The sequence below is a fragment of the Panthera onca genome, chromosome C1, assembly GCF_046562875.1.
Source record: "Panthera onca isolate mPanOnc1 chromosome C1, mPanOnc1 haplotype 2, whole genome shotgun sequence".
In the NCBI taxonomy this organism is placed as follows: domain Eukaryota; kingdom Metazoa; phylum Chordata; class Mammalia; order Carnivora; family Felidae; genus Panthera; species Panthera onca.
Genome location: NC_138346.1, coordinates 66,242,511 through 66,264,722, shown reverse-complemented (window position 1 = coordinate 66,264,722; position 22,212 = coordinate 66,242,511). Strand labels below are relative to the sequence as shown.

Genomic DNA, 22,212 nt, shown 5'->3' with positions numbered 1-22,212 from the left:
ATAAATATTAAAATATATGTATTTTTGGTTCAAAGGTTATTAAAAGTATATAGTACTTCTCTTTCCTGATTGAATAGGCACCAAAGTACTAGCACAGCACAAAAGTATGTATGTGCATATTCTTAAACTTTGTCTCATACATGAAACTTTATTAAAATAAGAATTAGGTATCTCACATTCACGTTTCCCACTGTCATTCTTATATTTCAAAATTGTTTGATTTATTTAATACTGAATGAGGCATATACAGATTTTAAGAAACTGTAATGTATGTTTCCCAAAAGTAAAATCACAGAATATGAACTTTACTGCTATAATAAGTATCTGGGGAAAACTAATTTGGCATGGTGGCTTCAAGTAACAGACTTCAGATACATTTTTCCCCATAAAAGTCTCACGTACTTACCAGAGCACCTGTGCTGAGCAGAGTGACAAGGCCAATGAAACACTTAAAACAACCATTTTCCACTATCTTGCGGCAGGTTTTCCTTATGTTCTGCCAAATTCTTCCTTTCTTGGATTCACCACTAATTTGGCCAGGTGAAGATCTTCGTCTATAACCTGTCAAGAATGAAACTGCTAAGAAGAAAAATCTTGAAAATTCATGAAAAAGTAGACATCCTGAACTTTCCACCATAGTCCTTGGTGATTATTTATGGAATCTAACACATGTGCTCTCTGACTTATGAACATTTGATTTTCACCCCTGATGCTGTGACCATTGCAGTCATTGAGGGGAAACAAAAAAAGTTAACGTGGGAGAACACTAGAGGAAGAAATTGTGAAAGGCAGAGATGACTTAGAACATCCCCTAGCCTGGTGGAACAGAGTCTGATAATAGAATTTATCCCCATCCTTCAAATCGCTCCTCTCCCCCACATACAATATCTTCTAAATATCACATTTTGGCATAAAGCCTGAAGATTCACATGGTATAATAAGCATTCTCATTTAAGTACATAGGTATTCAGGAACTGATAAGAAGTATAATATTAGTTATGTCAGTTAAATTGATGTCAGGTCTCAGGTGGTAGGAGAATGGTGATTTTGATTTAGACTTATTGAAGGAGCCCCCTGGATTACAGAGTGCTTTGTGGGTAGGGGGCATATGCATGGATTGGACTCTACATTCCTGTCAAGAGAGTTAGCATAAAGAAATCCCAAGATAGAGAAGACTCTGCTTAACAGGGGAGAACATGAAGAAATAGAGGTGGGTGGAATTTAAAGTCAACACATTTCATTTTAGAATTTTACCTACTGTCAATTCATACATCTTTGGTCAAAAAATATAGGAAATTTTTCCTCCTTTGCCTTGAATGATACAAGTTCTAGAAGTTGAGTTACTGAGAGCAGGTTCTTATTTTGAATACAGGAATTTGAGCATTTAGCAGTTACCATGTTGATGGTTTCCAGTGATTTCAAATGCAGAGAACTTGTAAATATTCGTCAATCTTTCTAGGAAATTAATTTGAATTACAAGTCATCAACAAATGTATGTTACATATCTAGTGAGTCAATCAGCTGACTGAAGCCTTATACATTTCTTAAGATTCATGTGGAATATAAAAATAAACCACCATTGCATGATATGTTTTCCTATGAAAGATATAGGATGTTTTCATGTGAGTATTTTGAATATTGACTTTATTCCAAGAGACATAAAAATATACACACACATGCACACATGCACACATCCATGCATGGACACACATGCACACAACCATGCATGGACACACATGCATCTACACTAATTCAATCTTTTTACCAATCCTGTGAGGTAAGTTTCATTATTATCCTCATTTTACATATTAAGAAATGAGCCTGAAAGAGGGTAAGTAAAGGTAGTAAATGGTCACGTGACCTGGGATTTGAACTCAGGCCTGTATGATTCCAGACCCAGTGCTCTTAACTACTGCATTAAACTTCTAGGAAATAGACCCTGCCCCTCTTTTCCAAATGTTGACTTTTCTATTGACTTTCCCTATAAGTTTCTATGAGGATTCCTTTGGGCACATGTGCATGTGCTTGTACATACATATTTGTATGTGTGTGTTCCTTAGTTAAGTTAATAAACTCTCTAAAATTAAAATATATCTAATGGCATTAGTTATGTTAAGAGAAATTTAGTCTATTTTCTTTTTTTTTTTTTTTTTTTTTTTTTTAAATTTTTTTTTTTTTTCAACGTTTTTTATTTATTTTTGGGACAGAGAGAGACCGAGCATGAACAGGGGAGGGGCAGAGAGAGAGGGAGACACAGAATCGGAAACAGGCTCCAGGCTCCGAGCCATCAGCCCAGAGCCTGACGCGGGGCTCGAACTCACGGACCGCGAGATCGTGACCTGGCTGAAGTCGGACGCTTAACCGACTGCGCCACCTAGGCGCCCCTAGTCTATTTTCAATATAATGATCAAAGGAACTTATTTTTCTCTTACCATTTTTAAGCTGCTTTGGCTTTTCATGTTCACAGACGGTTTCTTCTTCGGAGATAGCAATATCCACTGTGCTGCATTCAGACGAGCTAGATTGCTTTACCTTCTGAAAAGTAAAGTCCCACCAAAAAAGCTGTGATTCAACTTTCTCACTGTGGTTCAGGCTTGTTTTATTTTCAGAAATAAGAAAAACTGTATACAAAAAGAACTTTATCAGGTTTAAGATACTGTTTAAGCTAATTTCATGATTTTCATTAAAAGGATACATGTCTCCGTGAGTTGAAGTTTTAAAAATGTAATTAAAAATTAATTTAAGCTAAAATAACTTTTAGATTAAAATTAACATTTAGTTCATAACACTATTCTCCTAAAAGGTGTATAGGTTATCTCCAGTATCCAAAAGGGTTTGAGTTCCAAAGCCCTCTTGAAGTTGTTCACAAGATTCCATATAAGCCATTTCAGCTAGATGAGCAGCATCAGAAGTAATTACTCCTTGATGCTAAAGATGGGTAGACAAGAGTGCATTTAGTTGGTATTGTAAAATCGAGTCCAGACATTCTTGTGTATGCCATCATAGGATGGGAATGATGTGAGGTTATCTTGAAGTGAAATGAAGAAATGGCACAAGGAATAAGAGTCAGGAATAGACCTGGCAAAGTGGTACCAGCCCTATGCAGACAAGCTATTTGCAAGGATTGACATTGCTTCTCACTCTGCTCTTGACTGAAGGTCAAGACTGGATACGACAAGGTAGCCACGGCTTTGTATAAGTGGTAATGACGCATGTGTGACATGCATGGCTTTTATTTGAAATGATTTTCTCATAATGCTTTATTTTACTTTATTTCAAAATAAATATGCAATACATCATCCTTTAAAATGACCACTATTCTAAGTTAATAGTATACACAATTGTTTTCTAATTAAAAAAATAAGATAAATGTATTAAAACATTTGGGAAAAAAAGTCTTATTTCTTAAAAAATAAGGAAATGTCTAAGTAAAGTATATCAAAAAGAAAACTGTAAATATTTTGTCCTACCTCTTGGTCTTATGCACAATAAGTGTCAACAAAATATCATTAGGAAGCCTTATTTGCTTTAGATCTTACATAGTCAGTTGTCAATAAGACATTTGGCGCTCAACTAAAAATATATATCCATCAGGATATTACTCTTAAACACATCACTTTTATTATTTCAGTTCTCATATTTTCATTATTTCTGATGAAATAAAGGCTATAGCAATATGAGAGTAAATAACAAATAATATATAATTCTTAGGCATTCAATAATTGAAAATTATATACCTTATATTTATATGTTATTTTAGAATTTTTACATAAACTATTTGATGTGATTTTTCCAAACCTCTTTTAGTATGTATTATTCTAATTTTATAAATAAATCAATAGGGATTCAAAAGTATAAATAATTTTATTAGACGATGACTTAATGGCATGAGAAAGTGACCTTGATACATTGCTACATTATGAAAAAAGTTATAAAACTTGATATAAAGTTTGACATTATTTTTCTAAAATTTATATAGTTATGTTGTAACTAAACAATGGCTGAAAGTTTAAATACAAAAGAAAGAAAAGAATGTATCTCAGAATTATCAGATCCCATGTGATTTTTATATTTTATTCTTTGGCTTTTGGTAGATCAGCATCTTAAAGTACTCATGAGTTGCATAATCTGGAAAGTGTCCAAAATATGTAACAAATGTACAGATAAGTGAATAAATCTATGAGTAGCTAATCAATCAGTAGGACCAAGTAATTAGGCAGCATACATTGCAACTTCTGAAGCCTCAACATTTACAATCATATTTAGTGTCATCTTTCCTATACATTTTCATATCCCAGACTTTCTAATTAGATTGGCAAGAAGTTTTCCTGGAGCATTTCAACACAATGTGCTGTGATAAATAGCACTTTTACCCAGAAATAGATGGTAGTCAAAGTTATAAGTGAAGATATACAAGTGTAGCTGGAGAACAGTTTTCCCTGTTTTCTAGAAATGGTATTAATTAAAGGAAAACGAACCTCAAAATATTGGGAATGCTAAGGAGTGAAAATGTTTTTTTAACACAAAGAAAAAGGCCTTCAGTAGGAGCCGGAAGGATTTTGAATAATTACAATTCAACTCCTATTAGGCCAATTTGAGAAGTTACTGCAGAGCAGTTGCCAAGCTGGAAGAGGTCTGGGAGACAAGATAATGCCAGAGTCGTTTCTGTGGATCTGGAAAGAGACATTCTCTGCCCCTCCCCAGTGCCTGTGAGTGATCTGAGATGATTCCCTACTGAGGTACAACGCAAGAAGCCTGCAGAACAGATGTGATCTCTGTAGATGTAGCTTTCTATTAAATCATACCTCCTACCAAGACATGGTGCTTGCAAATGAAGACAATAATAATGTTTCCAGTAGGGTGTACATTTTAGAAGCTAAGTTAACAGCAATATCTACCCTTCTTTAAATGTGTTGGGTTATTTTGTTGTTTTTGCTGTTGCTTTTTTGTTTTGTTTTCTTTGTCCATGAGTTGATAAAGCTACACACTGTTCACAATTCAAACTGGTGGGTTTTCATTATTCTTTTAGTCCAACTTAATTATATACGTTATAGTATATGCTGCACAAATAAAGTGATGAGAATCCTAGATTTTTGGCCAATAAGAAAGTATTTTAGCCATCCTGTAGTCCAATTTAACATTTTAAAGATGATAACACCCAGGAGAGTTTAATGATTTCTCTAATAATACACATCGATTTTGGAAACTTAAGTTTCTTTGGTATGTTTTCATCACCCCACACTGCCTGCTTATAAATTTATAGACTTTTAAAATTATATTTTCTAATGTTTACTAAGTGTTTACTATAGACTGGGCACTGTTCTGTGCACCTTTGAGCTATTTTTCTTAGTCCTATCCTCCCTAAGAAATAGATACAATTTTATCTGCATTTATAGAAAAGGAAACTGAAGCTTACAATGGTTAATTAACTTCATCAGAAGCATAAAAGCAGGAGCAAGGAGTGTAGAGCTAGGATCAAATGTGTACTCTAACTCTCCGCAACTTCAACACCCACTCACTTTCTTACCAAAATGCCATAAATCAACAGTAAGTAATCAGGATATTAAAACATCTTACCTCTTTGCTGCTCCCATCACCTGACTTGCTCTGAATCTCCTTATTATCCAGATTTTCTATATCAGATTCTCCTGAAGCAATTGGTACAGTTTCTGAGACACTAGGACTGGGGATAAGTGATTGACTCTCATTTTCAGTCATTGTGTTTTTCTCTGTGCCACTGCTTTTTTCCTTATCCTTGAAGAAATCTTGGGTATTGCTTAAATCAGAAAGGGTAGGGTCAGAAATATTCTCTCTAACATACACATTGTTTACATTGTCCATTGTCTCCTTTGAAATGTTTTGTTTTTTGCATGATATTTTAGGAAACATGTAGTTTATTCCTTTCTTAATCCTTGCCATTGCACGCTGGAGATTTTGTTCTTCACCATTCTCTTCAGTTGTTGGAGCCTTGTATGAACTAAAGGAGCTCACCAATGCCAGAAACAGGTAAATTATCTAAATGAGGAAACAAATGAGGTTAAGTTTATGTTACTTTTTGTTTCCTTTTAAACAACAACAAAAAAAAAATCTTGAAAAAAAAAAAGCTGACCTGAGATTTGAAAACAATTAGGAACCACAATGCCATTTAGGCTATTCAGTTCTTACTCCTATACAGTGGGTCAGATGCTGTGCTAAGGGTTTGTACAGTATAGCCAGAACTCTTCTTAAGGTCACAACATTCTATGAAATATCATTGATTTTCTTTTAGACATGAAAAAGGCAAGGCTTACAGATGTCAGATATCCAAGGTCACACAGATTGAATTTAAGTTAATTTTATTCCAAAGCTTTTTTTTTCCTTCCCTGAGCCAGGCTGTCTCTCCCAAGGTAAGTAAATTAATCGCTACTTCAGGTGGCTGACCTCACTTCAGCACTATTCCAGGAAGAGGTATAATGACATCTTCATGGGTTCTGCAAACCCACAAGGAATCTTGGGGAGAGAGTCCCAGTCCCGGTTCTGAAGCCTGTACCTAGTTTTCTTTGTGATATGCTAGTAGCAGGGTTTGGGTAGGTTAATTGATTCTCTGTGGTAATAAATTTGGTCAAATAAGAAAGAGATGAGTGATGGAGAATAATTCCTAATACTTAAGTTATTTGAACTGAAGGACAGTGTATATTTTGACCTTTACTATCACTGAGAAATATGATCAAGCTACGTTTAGTTTCCAGAGAATCATATTTTTATCTCGTTTGTAATTGTAGGGTATAGATAATATTTTTGGGTTTTAGTGTTAGGGAGTCAATACTGATCATCTCTTAAACTAATAATTTGAGCATTTTGTTTGCTTATTATTGGAAGTCTTCCCCTCTCTTCGGATACTTGAACTTTTGAAGACTTAATTTACTTTATGTTTTACACATTATTTTTAAAGGGCAAAGTTTAAATGACATGAATTATGTTTAAAAAATATAAAAGTATATAATATGAAAATAAAAAATATATAAATATATTTATATATATATATAAAGCTTTATATATATAAATATATTTATATATAAATAAAGCTTACTTACAGATAGTATGAACAGGGGCTTTATGGCCCTTATAGGAACTACACTACTAGCATTTCTATCATTCTTAAAAGACAATGAGTTCAGGATATAAGAAGGCAACACCAAATATAATTTAAGGTAGTTGGTTGTTTCTTTTCTTTCATTTAGTTATTGGCACAGTGTGAAATAAGGAACAGGTGTTAGGTAAAAATTTCATGACTACGAGCTTCATATGAGCAGGAACCAAGTTTCTCTCAAGTAGACAACTAGCACAACACTAGGCACAAAATAAGTGATTAATATTTGTTGAAAAAATTAATTATAGAATGAGTAAAAAATAGATTTTGTGCCAGGATTTGGACAAGGAAAAATTTACTAAGAGCTTACAATCTAAGATTTCTTATATCTTAAACATATCCCCCCATACACCAAATGTAGATATACATATACAGTGAAAATGTTAAAAGACTTGGGGTACCTGGGTGGCTCAGTTGGTTAAGCGTCTGACTTTGGCTCAAGTCATGATCTCACTATTCCTGAGTTCAAGCCCTGCATTAGGCTCTGTGCTCAGGCCAGGTCTGGAGCTGCTTCAGATTCTGTGTCTCCCTCTCTCTCTGCCCCTCCCCTGCTAACACTCTGTCTTTGTCAAAAATAAATAAAGATTGGGGCGCCTGGGTGGCGCAGTCGGTTGAGCGTCCGACGTCAGCCAGGTCACGATCTCGCGCTCCGTGAGTTCGAGCCCCGCGTCAGGCTCTGGGCTGATGGCTCGGAGCCTGGAGCCTGTTTCCGATTCTGTGTCTCCCTCTCTCTCTGCCCCTCCCCCGTTCATGCTCTGTCTCTCTCTGTCCCAAAAATAAAATAAAAAAAAAAAAAAAATAATAAATAAATAAATAAATAAATAAAGATTGAAAAACATTTGTTTTTTATTGTTAAAAGGCTGAAAATGAAGTTCAAAATTCTCTGGAATTACGGTATAAAGAAATATTTTATATAAACTTAGTGTGACTTTGTTCTAGTCACAGTATTTTATAAAGAGATTCAAAACACATATTTCTTATTTTTGTGTTAAAAGATAAAATGTGAAATAATGTATATAAAACAAAACATTCAAATGTCTCCCCTGAAATTTGCCCTCTCATTTGCCTCAATGATGTCTATCTATTGGGTGAGAATTGAAAAACTCATCAAAATAAAGTAATATGGAATAGAAAGGAAATTCAAGATTTACTTATGTAATTATTTTTCAAGTATTTTCCAAGAATTTTTCAAGTACGAATAATTATTTGATTACTAATTTAAGAAATTCAACATGTATGAAGTTTCTATTTTAATACTATTCAAATTGTATCTTAACATATTTAATTGGGGAATATGTAAACATACATGGAATGACACAGATATTTATAATCAATGTCTTATTTTTAAAAAGCAACTGAATTTTCTATTTTCTATTTCTTTTCTTTTTATGTTTCTATATCCCTCATTGTTTGGTTTACGTAACCTTAGCTAGATCCCACAGTTCACTTAGTGGCAATTACTTAAATTGCAAATGAAACATGTAGAATGTTTGCCTAACTGAAACTTCTAAATAATGTTTAATTAACACAATTTTAAAGATGTGGGAGGTACTATTTTCTAGAGCTTAAAGAAAGTAAAACAAACATTTATAAATATTTATACAGTGCTAGCTGTTTTTATTTAACTTACAATAACTCTATATGGCATATATTATTATGTTCATTCTTCTATTAAAATATTACGAGGTTTAAAGAGACAGTGTCATATACACAAAGGCATTTAATTAGTAAATAATAAAACTGGAGTTTGAACCCATGTTTGCTTGGATCTGAACTCTATTTTTTCTATAACTCAGCATTGCATGTAACTATTTAAAAGCCATCTAAATACTTGCTTTTGTGTATGATCATGTTTTACGGTTCCACTGCAGGCTGAATCACCACTGGAATGTTTATTAGGCAAACAAGACAAAATTAAGTTTTTAAAATGGGGAGTACCTTCTTTTTATACAAATGCTGAGTTTTGGTGTGAAATTACAATGCTGTAATGTAATGAGTTGAAAGTATGGGGGGAGATCTACAGCCTTACAGATTCTCTCCTTACATTTTTTCCCCTTGTATTTAGTCTAGAGTTGTTATCATTGCGCTTCACACATGATGACTGTTGAGAAAAATGAAGCTTAAAAGATTCAGCAAACCAAGCAATATTATGACCAATCAATTGGAAATGGAGGTTCATGTAGTTCCATTTCATTCTGAAATCCCTCTGCCCTTTGACATCAAGTTTCTGATCAGTAGGAGTAAGAAAAATAAGAAACAAAGGGGAATTCAAAAACAAAGAAGCAGAAATGCAATTATACAATTGCCTCAGCATTTCTCCTTCTTTGCTTTTGAACTCTGTGTGTGTGTGTGTGTGTGTGTGTGTGTGTGTGTTGTTTATCTCAATAGCCATCAACCATAGCCTCTCCTATTCCCTTTTGGGAATAGAAACTTAATATTTCACGGGAAATCACCCTTATCTTATTATTAGTTGTATGATTTGTGTTTTGAATGATGCCAACTCCAGCTCCAAAAGAGGATTCTGAGTAGCTTATCATAATATATGTTAATATATTCCACACTCTGCACAATAAATAATAAATATATTTCACACTCTGGGTAATAGAGATTGGTTCACAAATGGACATGTGACTCAGAGCTAATGAGATAATAGGAGAGATTTGCTGTGACTTCTAGAAAAGAAACAGGAATTTCTCTTCTTTTAGACTTGATGTGATATGAACACATGAAGCTTTAGACTGCAGCAGCCATCTTGATAAAATAGAGGCTACTACCAGCAAGGGCCACACAGAAGACAGATCTGAGTTACACACAAGTCTGTCTCTAATGACCTTTTTTTTGAATGTATGTGTCACACCACAACTGAAGTGAAATCTATCTCTGACATTTTGAGTTATGCATGCTGATATATATGTTGATTTTTGTTTTAGCCAGTTAAAATAGTGTTATATCACTGAGAGTTGAAAGTGTACTAATTAGCTACAAAGGCCGAGATCACTGAAATATTTTTACATGTTAGACCCTGTTATAGGCTTTGATGATATAGAGAAAAGTCATGATCCTTCCTTTGTGGAGCTTACAGTTTAATAAGGAAGGTAGACAAGTACATCAACAATTAAACAGAATGCCAGCAGTGATAAGTGGATGACAGAGGTTATGCCCAAGGTGAAACAGAAGCAGTGAGGAAGGTTATTGATAGATAAAATGGTATCTGACCAGTGATTTTTTTTCAGTCTTTTGGAAAATGTATTTGATTTCTATGACTTATGAATAAAGCAAATACTGAGTCCTTTTTTTTCCTTGTAAGAACAATTTTCTTTTATAATCCATTCCCTTTGCTTAGAAGAAGTAAAAGCTACTTACTCAATTCATGTAACACCACTTCAATTACTGGGAATTTAAAAGTGATAGCTATCCCTCTTCACTAATGCACCATAGTTTTATAGGTCAGCAATTTTCAAACTTTACTGCATAATTTAATCAAACGAAAAATTGTAAAAGATCCTGATGACTGGGCTATGTCCACATACCAATAAAATTGGTATCTCTGGTAATGTATCCAAGACATTACTATATTTTTATTAGTTCCCCAGGTAATTCCAATGTGCAACCTAGTTTGACAACCAGTGTTACATTTAAGTGCTTCTTAAAATTTAATGTGCATACAAATCACCTGGGGATATTGTTAAACTGTAGATTTCCATAGGTCTGAGATGGGATCCAACTATCTCCCACATGATGCCAATGCTACTTGAGTAGCAAGGTTATAAACCAGTGCTCTCCAACAGAAATATGATGCATGTCATATGCAACTTTCTAGTGGCCACATCAAAAGCACAAACAAAAACAGAAACTAATTTTACTAACATTTTATTTAACTAAATATATCAAAAATATTATCATTTTAAAATACATTCAGTATAAAAATTATTAATAAAATAACTTACGTTATTTTAGGGGGGTGAGACTTCAAAGCCAGTAGGTATTTTACCCTTGTAGCACATCTCTAATTGGGCCAATTGTATTGCAACTGATCAACAGCCACATGTGGCTAGAGGCTACCATATTGGACAACACAGTTATAGACCACTGGATCCCATAAATTCACATCATGAAAATACTAAACTACATTACACAAGTTTTTCAAGGAAAATTTAAAAGCATGGATTACTTACCAATAAGTTTCCAATTAAAATGACCATCATGTAAAAAGGAAGGCAACCAAATTGGCCTGCAACCTTAAGGCAATCCCATAAAGTCTCTATCCACTCTCCACAGAGAATTCGGAGCACATTCAGGAAAGAGTGGAAGAAGTCATGCATGTGCCAGTGTGGGAGTTGACAGTCTTTGTCTATGTTGCAGACACATTCTTTGTAACTCCTACCGAACAGCTTCAGGCCAACCACAGCAGAAAAGAACATGAATGTGAACAACAACAGCACCAAGCCTTTCAGGGCCACCAATGAGTTACTCAGAATCAACATCAGAATTCTAAATGTCGGCCAGTATTTTCCCAGCTTGAAAATTCTCAACTAATACAGTAATGCAAGAAACAACAAAAATAAAAAACAAACAAAAAGAAAACCCTGGTCACTATTTATTATGATGTACATTTTATCAGCATCATACACATACACATATATAGTCTTTAATGTAATATTCAGTTTTGAGCACTATTAATACTAGCCATTGTTACACAATTCTTAATATGTGACACATATTCTGTATTTTTTACACTAAACCAATACATATCTCCTTCTATTGGTCTGCCAATTTCCATTCAATACTATGCTGTTATAATTACTCTAGTTTTATGTTTTAATATCTGGTAGGATAACTGTCCATTCTTTGTTTTGCTTTTCACAGTACACTGTAAATTCTCCCACATTCTGACATATAGATGATATTGAAAAAGTCTGTCAGGTCCCATTGAATTCCACTGAAGTTTCTCTTATGTATTTTATTTTAAAGTAACATATCAAAAACCAAACACAGCCTTCTAGGTTTAGTCTGAATAGTTCTCTTCTTTTCACTAGATTTTTTGTTTCTATTGAAATGGACAAGATTACCTTAACGGTTTTGGCCACCATATTACGGTGAGCTTAGTCATCTAAAACCCAAATATCACTGGGGCACCTGGGTGGCTCGGTAGGTTAAGCCTCCAACTTTGGCTCAGGTCATGATCTCAAGGTTCATGGGTTTGAGCCCTGCATCGGGCTCTGTGCTGACAGCTCAGAGCCTGGAGCCTGCTTCAGATTCTGTGTCTCCCTCTCTCTCTGCCTCTCTCCCATTTGTACTCTCTCTTTCTCTCAAAAATAAATAAACATTAAAAAAATTTAAACCCAAATATCATTTTTATATATGCTATACCTTCCCCAACTTTTTCCAGTACATAGTTCACTTCATGGACTCAAGAGTAGGACTTCACATTTATCTATGTAAGACTGAATCATTTATATCCAGCCCATGTTAGACTTTCAGATACTTTGATACTATCTTTTATCATATTTTTTATTTCCCAGTCTTGTTTTATCCATAAATTTGAGAGCTACATCTTTTATATGTTTCTCTTACTCATTAGAAAAGTCTATGGATGAGGACTTAAGACAGGGTTCTGAAGAATTATTTGGATAAGATCAAGTCTATTTAGTTGTTCTTTATTCCTGCTACATCTCTTCAACTTCTTACTAGAACGTGACAATATATTACTTATCAAGTACTTAACGTTTCCATAAATACTCTTCTAATAACATTATTTCCTTGCCTAGTTTTCTGATTCTTACTACCACCATATTACAGGCATACATATACCGATTCTGACTTAATTTTTGTAATAACATTCTGCTGGCTTGACTGGTCTTTTATAAAGTTTTCTACTCTACATTTAGAAATACTCACCTGATTGCAGTTCCTTAGTCATACATTGGCATTCATCTCCTGGGACTCCACATTATCCTGCTCCTCACAACTGACCAGTAACCCTGGCCCTGATTCCTAAAACTATACCTCAAATTTGCTACCAAACAGCTTACTTACTTTGATGCTTCGGTGAAATAACAGCATTGGAAACTTCTTACTCTTCCTGGGGCACTTCCTAAGCTCTTTATATATGAATCAATTCATTTATTACTACAAATGTCCCCATAGGATAGGTATTACTATTCTTCCCATGTTGTGTCTGAGGAGACTGAGAGAAATTTTCATAAAATAAAATTTAGATATTGGATTCTACTTACCACTCTGAATATTTTTAAAAAAGCCATTCCAGAAACATTGGCTAGATAAAGTTCTGCGAAACCATGGAACACAATCAGGCTATCAAAAATGTTCCAACCTACTTGAAAATACCCATATGGATGCATTGCAATTATTTTCAAAATCATTTCTGCTGTGAAAATTCCAATAAAAATCTAAACAAAAACAAAACACATGGATGAGGATATGATTCCAATAACACCATCAGAACCCACATATACAGAAACTATAAGTTTCCACTGCCACAGTCTTCACAGTTTTTCTATCAAGATCTGATTAGTATTGGAGTCTGTATTTTAAAGACAGACTCTGGGGCACCTGGGTGGCTGTGTCAGTTAAGTATCTCACTCCCGGTTTTGGCTCAGGTCATGATCTCATGGTTCACGGGAGCAAGCTCCACATTGGGCTTTGCACTGACAGCGCAGAGCCTGCTTGAGATTCTCTCTCTCTCTTTCTCTGCCCCTCCCCTGCTTGGGCTCTCTCTCTTTCCCAAATAAATAAACTTAAAAAAAAAAATAAGGATAGACTCCAACATTTCACTTAACAGTCTAATGTCAAACATTGCCTACAAAATCTTCAATCATTTAATAAAAGCTATCCTGAAAGACAAAAGAGAATATTTAAAGATGAAAATATTTTTATTTTGAACAGTTTCTTTTGGCATATAGAGTACATATTAAGATATTTAACTTTTTGAACCGTAAAAGTGTCTATGCGAAAAAAAAAATAGTAAACCTCTGAAAACTGTCTCATGAAAACTATACTAGCAGAAATAACTAAATTTCTATAGTGTTGGTACCAAGTAAATGTATAATTAAAAGTGGGTAGCAGTTTGGCCATTTATACTAGTACTAAGCAACAAACAACAACCATAAAAGAAAAGAAAATTAAACGCTACATATTTCCTTGAATGTGACTTGTTTTTAAACTCACAGAAATCTGTTTTGCTTTATGCATTGTATGGGGGGAAAAAAAGGACAAGTGACTCTCAACATTACCTTACCAAAAGAATAAGTTCCCATCTGAGGCAAAGGCAGGTAGCTAAAGCAGACAAGGCAGGTACAGTTGTAGTCAGGATTCAGAATTTAGGTGTCAGTGAGGAATCTGTATTTGTTATTGCACCTTTGTCCTGCTCCGAGATGTGGAGCTATGGTACCAAGGGAGGATATATTTGGGATGGGAGAGGAAATAAATAATTTCCATTTAACCTGACTGCCAAGTAACTGACTAGAATCTCAAACTTAAGTAGCAGAATTTTAAACCTTAGCTATAAACCTTTCAATGATAATAACACTTACAAATCAGGGCTAGAGGTGGTGGGTTGTAGATGAAGGTCATACTTCATCTAGTATGCATATAATTCATTTGCAATATATTGGAGTTACAAAATAAAATAATGAGGATTATGATGACTAAAGAAAAGTTGAAACTGCAAATGAAAATAATATACAAGAGCATTACCAGGTTTCCAATGCTGAGAACACTGGTGGTTTCTTCACTCATTGGATAACATTCCAAGGCCAAAAAACACACATTTAGAATTATGCATATGGTAAGGACAAGATCAGTAAATGGGTCCATTATAATCATGTGGATAAACTCTTTCAATTTTAACCAACAGGGAGAACAATTCCAGATCAATAAAGTTTTAACAAATCTATACAAACACAATGGGCGTCTCTTCCTGGATTTTTTAAGTTCTGAAATAAAGAATAAAAAAGTTAAACTTTAGCAAATTGTTGTTTTAGTTCTGGCTAATAAAATATTTTGACTTTTGTATGCAAAGAGATGTTTAAAATTAGACCTTTGATTTGGAATTAGCAAATAGAAATATTTTGTACTAATATAAATCAGAGCAAAGTCAATTGCCACTATTTTGTTAATGCTTGCTGAGTTAGACAAATGAAAACGAGACACACTGTGTATTAGAAGCAAAACCTAGGAGTTTCTCTCAAAAAAAAAACATGGAATACAGTTGAGAGTATTATGATTTATAATTTCTAGATTTATAATGCTTTATAAAATAATGCCTTTTAATATTGTCCATGATAATGAGTTACTGCTTATGTATTAAAAAAGCAGAGACAATGCAAAAAAGGATCTTAATATATTATTGTTATATAATCCAACTTCTATTTGTAGTTGTAAGTTAATACTTCCACTTTGTTTTCAACGTTAAAGAAAACTCCTTACTACTCTTTGGTGACCCGTTCCAATGTTTAAAATACCATGCTTACGGAATTGCTCACTTTAATATTCTTATGTGATTCCTTAACTTTTTCTTATCCTAAAATTCTGAAGAAATTGCAGGATTTACTTAAAGTGAATCTTATGAATATACCTTTCAGAGTAACTATTTTTTACTTTACCTTCTTCATGTCTCACAGTAGCAGTAGAATCATCCAACATATTAAAAGAAGTGATCATAGAAGTTGGTGATCTTTTCTTCATTTCTATTTGTGTGGTCTTGGTCTAAAAAGAAATTAGATGAGTCTAATGCTGGCTTCTCCCTGTTGTAGATACAAGGCTATAACTATAAGAAGGTTTATAACCTTCTTTAAAACATTGATTCTTACCTCCAGAAATCTTTTTGGGTTCCATTATTTGCTACTCTTCACACTATAGGCAGTATTAAACTGGCTTAGGATTATTTGGATAACAAATGTGTATAACTTGCAACTCAACAAAATCATTTTATACTATAAGGTCAACTATAAAAGGAGGAAATCAGATTATATTACTTGTATTACCCATATTTGACAAACCATTAAGCATGTACTTTATAGGGTTATTGCAAAATATCTGGTTGGCAAACATGCTGAGACAGTATTTCTCTAACACCTTAAATTTTTCTTTAAGGGTATTTTAAAACTTTATAAACTCTCTTGATAAAATCAAAATTATTTGGTTTTGTGATAATGAAATAATCTTGAGTAGTAGCATGTAAAATAGTTGTTTTGGCCAGATCATACATGATGATTCCATAAAGGAATCACTTCTTTCTGTCTCTCATGTCTCTTGAGTAATGGCTTTAAGATACTCTGTTTTGCTGATGTGGTTACGCAGAGTTCAAAAGAAGCCTTGCATTGGAAATACACTCCTGGGCAGGGGCGGGGGTGGGGGTGGGGTGGGGCTGGGAGGTTCAGTCAGTAAAGCATCCAGCTTCGGTTCAGATCATGAACTCACAGCTTGTGAGTTTAAGCCCTGCCCTGGGCTCTGTGCTGACAGCTCAGAGCCTGGAGACAGCTTTGAATTGTCTCCCTCTCTCTCTGCCCCTCCCCCACTTGCACTTGCTATTGCATGCGCTCTCTCTCTTTCTCTCTCTGTCTCTCTCTCAAAAATAAATAAACATTAGAATTTTTTTTTTTAAAAAAACTGAAAAAAAGGAAATACACTCCTAGGGTTTGATGTAGATGTTACAAGTTCATAGTTATCACAAATAGAACCCCAGATGTTTCTAATGACCGTGTATAAAATTTATATTTAATTTAAACTCTAAGAAACTGACAATAGGTAGGTAATATCACACTACAGAGTTCCCAACAGTTTTTACATTTAGCAACACAAGAATGATAATATTGTATGTTTGTTAACTTGGTGAATAGGTGCGGCTAAATAGGTGAAATACATAGTAAATAAATTTGAACAGGCAAGCCCCCTCTGGCACAGAGGTAACTGGCATGGGGCTGCAGCTGTTACTAACACTGCAGGAAACAGTGTTCAAGTTCTGCTGTGGTCTATATGAATCGGCATCACAGATATCAAGGGAATCATCATATTCATCTCATTCAGTATCAGTCAAGATCCCTCTAATTTCATAAATACTAGAGTCAGAGGAGGTGAAAACCAACTCGACTTCATACTGATTCCATCAGGAAAATGACAGATTCTGCGGTTCTACAGATCCGTGTGCCCTCACTATTTGTTTTAATTGAAAAAAGTAAGCTAAAGGCCCAGAATGTGATGTTAATTTATTTACTTAAACTATACTTACTCCAGAAAGTATTTTTTGACCCACTTACAGGATTCTATAAAATATAAGTTGTAACATAGGCAATTTCAAATATTCATGAGTCAAAAAAACAGTAGAGGCATAATTGTTCTGTTATTATGGTCTAAGAGGGATCTCCCAGGTATATCTTCATAAAGATGATATTTTGTAATATAGTGAATAATACCTTCCACTGTTATTAATATAGAGGAATTGCTTCTCATAAAGATGTTTCTGATAATGACAATGTCTGACGGAATCACCCCAAGAAGTAATTCAGTAAAGATAATTATCTGTGTGGGGTGGATAGAGTGAGTACAGTAATAATGTTATTGTGATATAGTCAATGTTAAATTTTCTACTTATTTGGCTTGGACTGTGGATATATTTAAAATTTTAAAAAATTGTTTTAAGTTTATTTCTTTATTTTGGGAGAGACAGAGAGAGCACATGCAGGGGAGGGGCAAAGAAAGAGAGGGAGAGACAGAATTCCAAGTAGACTCCATGCTGCTGACAGAGCCAGACATGGGGCTCAAACTCACGAAACCGTGAGATCATGACCTGAGCCAAAACGAAGAGTCAGATGCTCAACCAAATGAACAACCCAGGCACCCCTAACTGTGGATATATTTTAGAATATAAAACAAATAAACCACACCAGTCTAGTAATTTAGTTCAATGGAACTTCTTAAAAAATATTAAATGAATGCCAACAACTAAGGATATGGCCATTTTATAATGCAAAGTGAGAAGATCATGACTCAGTAATCTCCTTTTTGGAAGTTTAAGAGCTAATAAAGGCAGATCCAAAGTTAAAATTAGACTGCAAAAAGGGGCTAGAATTCTTCTTGTCACAGCTGGTTTAAATTTCCTCTGGAGAGTAGGTATGAATAAGGAAGAATCCAGTCATATTTCTAGCATTTAGCAATGAATAGCTGCAGTATTCATCTTGGGATCACGCTTGCTCTCTCTACTGTAGCCACACTGACCTTTTTCATCTTGACTTAGTCTGTTCCCTCCCCCATGTAGCATGGACTCATTCTTCAGATCTCAGTTCAAATGTTGGTTTCCCATTAGAAACCTTTCCTCGGGGTTCCTGGGTGGCTCAGTCCATTAAGCATCCAACTTCAGCTCAGGTCATGATCTCAAGGTTCGTGGGTTCAAGTCCCACTTTGGCCTCTGTGCTGACAGCTCAGAGCCTGGAGCCTGCTTTGGATTCTGTGTTTCCCCCTCTCTCTGCCCCTCCCCAGCTCGTAGTCTCTCTCTCTCTCTCTCTCTCTCTCTCTCTCTCTCTCTCAACATAAACATTAAAAAAAAAAAAAGAAACATTTTCTTACCAGGGAAATCCTTTATTATAGGCTCTCAAAGCATCACATTTCTCACTTTTAAAGCACTCTCCACAGTTTAATTTATTTTTATTTTATTTTTTTAGTAGTGAATAATACCAGGTAGTGAATCACCAGGTACCCAATATCCAGGCTTAACAATTAATATCATTATATTCCTCACTTCTCACGTATTACTTACCCTGCTTTATTTAAAATATTTCAGGAAAAATATGTCAGACATCATATAATTCTCAGAATAATCTTTTTAAAAAACATAATTGTAATATTAGGATCGCAATCAGAAAATTAGTAATTCCCTTAATACTATCCAATACCCAGACCATGCTCAATTTTCTTTCATTGCTCAGAAACATTCTATTGTACTTGATTTGTTCCAATCAAAATACAAAAAGATTTACATACTGTATTTAGTTCACAGGTTTATTGATTATCTCATGCCTTTATTTTTTCTAATCTGATTTATTTGTTGACAATAATGGATCACTTATAACTATAGAATTTCCACATTCTTGATTTGGCAGATTGTGTCCTTTCAGTGTAATTTAATGTGTTCTTCTCTCTCCTCTAGTCTCTAGAAGAAGATGGTTAGATCTAGAGGCTTCTAGACTTAGCTCAGGTTATGGCAATAATATATTTTATGTGGTGTTTTATGTCTCCTGTTTCATAGCATCAGGAAACACATAATGTCTAGTGGTGCTAGAGGTACAATTTTGTGTTTAGGATAATTTTACAGTTTATCTCCCCATTAGACCATTAGCTTCATGAAGATAGACACTATATTTGTATTTATTAACATTTTAAAATATCCAATGTTTAGTACAATGCTTAGCATATAGTAGATTGTCAATAATGTTTTATTTAATTAGAAGAGTTATAAGGATGCCATTTTAGATGGGCAAATATATTTGAAAATATTTATATTCCTACAGTTGTATATATCTGATTCTCTTCTGGAGAAGAGATTGCCAGTGACTGTCAATTCTTAAGAAAGTTTCAGCTGCAAACTGGGTAATTGTTGGAATAATATAGTTTCAGCATTGAGCCCCCAGAAAAATAAAGTGGTGAAGAAAGAAGTCAAGTTTGGAGAAATCAGGTACAAATAAACACAGGTCAAATTTTATAACTGGAACTCCTCAATAAAGATCACATTTGAGGATTCATGAAAATGCTTATCACATGTGTGGAACACAGTTGACACTCCACAACATTATATACTATTATTATTATCACCATCATCATCATTATTATTTTAATTATCCCTAAAAGGGGGTATAGTCAAAGACTTAAGAATTTTATGTTGGTGGAGTATTCTACGGTGGAGTATTCTATTCTGCTGTACCTTCTTGTGTTTGTCTTCTTGTATTTTTCCCCCAGTTACTTAGTATATTCTAAGCCATGCCAAGTGTTTTACAAAAATTTATTTCATTTGAATCTCACAATAACCTATGAGACAGATACTGAAATTATAAACATCTTACAGATAAAGAAGTTCAGAAAGGTTAAGAGACTTGGCAAACATCATACATCTATTAGGTGGCTAAAATAGACTGAAATCTATATCTATTTGACTGAAAAACTGTGCTCTTAGCTAAGATGATCTACTGCTTTCCCATAATGTGAGAATATGAAGCATTTAGGTAATCTCTCAGTAATCCCAACATTGGAATTAGAGTCTGATTAGTCCTAAATCATATCAGTCACCTAATGTGTCTTCAATATGTTCCATTTTAAATTCTTCTCTTTCTAGTATTTTCTTGTGTATACACAAAAAAAGAAAAAGAAAGTACATCTTGTGAAAATGACCTTTGCTCTTACTTCCCAAAAAAGTTTTTCATAACAAAATGTTCTAGCACTCTTCCAGGAAAAGATATCCTTTACAATTGAAAGATTTTAATTAAAACCAGAAAGGCTTTATTTGATCCAAAACAGCCAAATGAATGGAGATATTAAGAAACTGGGAAATAATTCAAGTTCTTCCAGAGTTAATAGGGCATCTCATCTTGGGATAAGAGAATATTGTGCTCTTGAATACATTTGTGGGTAGCCCTTGACATTTGAAATATCACTTTGAAACAAATTATACATTCAACATATCATTCAGACCATCATCATTCAATCAGAAGGACCCCACACTCATTTCTGAAGACAAAAATCTTTTGTAATTTTTCTCTGGCTTCCTCATGGGTGATATAATGGCTACACTCAATAGCCTCTCTTTATACATGTTTTCTTCATACTGTTTATAATTGCTTTTTGTTTCAATGGTATGCATGTTATGAACCATGCAAATATAGTATTTATCAATAACTTTTAATTTGGTATGATCCTACATTATGTTATTCAGATTCCATATTTTTAGTAGAAAGACTTTTCTAGAGCTTCTTCATTGATGATGAGTAAATAAAGAGTTACATATGTAGGGAAGTTAACATTTTACCCTTTTGACCCAGAAGTTACCTTTGGTATTAACGAACCTCTTACCCAGCCTTACTGCACACTCCACTTAGTGCCAGAATGTATCTTGGCTCTTTGCTTTTCCCCACCTCTTTTTATCTTCTTTGTATGATAGAGTCTCAGTATAAGTCCTTTCTATCTTTTGTCTGCTCCCTCAATCTGTCCTTTTACCATCGAGGTTCTTTTTCCAGTGTAGACAATATTTGCTAGCAGGTGTTAAGAGTGCAAAATAGTAACAAATCTAAACGAATGGAAAAGGAGGCAGGGCATGGCTGTCCTCCCCCAAGTGAGGCCTTATAACAAGCCATTCTGGTCAAGGAGCACTCAACTTTACTGTGACCAGTTTGGGTCCAGCACCCTCCAAAGACCAAGCTCCCAGGCAAGAGGGTTCTGCACAACACAGGGGAAGGGGTCAACACCTGGAAGAGGCATGGATTGTACCCTACCCCAGACCCCTGGATCCTGCCCACCATACACCTCAACAGCTCTGATATGGGTGTTAGGACACTGGGCTAAACCTAACCCTCTCCAACTGAGAAAGAGGTGTGAAATTGCCAGGTCCTACTGAATATAAGAGAGGTACTTCTGGTTGCTTTCCTGGGTCCTGTTCCTTCTGGTACATTTACGGCACGATTTAGATTTTTAGGGATAATTTATATAACTTCCTTTAGTGCTACTTCTGTCAATACTTTCAGATTCATAGATTGAATCTTTTGCTATGAGGCTAAAGACCTGAAATATACTTAAACACAACTCTAAAATAATTGAAAATTGGAGTAAAACCTTATTAAGTTTTACTAATCATGGAATTAATTATTCCATGGAGAAAATAACTCCATATATCAAGATGCATAGTGCATTTCCTCTTGAAAGAGCTAGAAAGCCAGTCAAGTGCATGTTTTTCTCTTTCTACAACTTCAAGACTGTACTTTTAGTCCATGCTTTTAGTACTTTATGATTTCTAAATTATGGAAGGCATTATTGCTATTGAATTCAGCACTGAAATTTTCCAGTTAATTCTGATGTGTTGTCTG

General features: G+C 34.4%; 1 protein-coding gene across 4 annotated transcripts in view; it reads right to left on the bottom strand.

Moving 5' to 3' along the window:
• Window positions 1-22,212, bottom strand: part of SCN7A (sodium voltage-gated channel alpha subunit 7) — a 79,568-nt gene that overhangs the window by 18,661 nt on the left and 38,695 nt on the right. For all 4 annotated transcript variants that reach the window (XM_078451175.2, XM_078451178.2, XM_078451176.2 and 1 more), the window contains exons 11-17: window positions 15,754-15,856; window positions 14,846-15,084; window positions 13,366-13,539; window positions 11,305-11,661; window positions 5,578-6,015; window positions 2,433-2,535; window positions 407-561 (exon numbers count right to left, since the gene is read on the bottom strand). In XM_078451175.2, coding sequence (XP_078307301.1) covers window positions 407-561; window positions 2,433-2,535; window positions 5,578-6,015; window positions 11,305-11,661; window positions 13,366-13,539; window positions 14,846-15,084; window positions 15,754-15,856 — 1,569 coding nt within the window. The remainder of the gene's footprint in view (window positions 1-406; window positions 562-2,432; window positions 2,536-5,577; window positions 6,016-11,304; window positions 11,662-13,365; window positions 13,540-14,845; window positions 15,085-15,753; window positions 15,857-22,212) is intronic.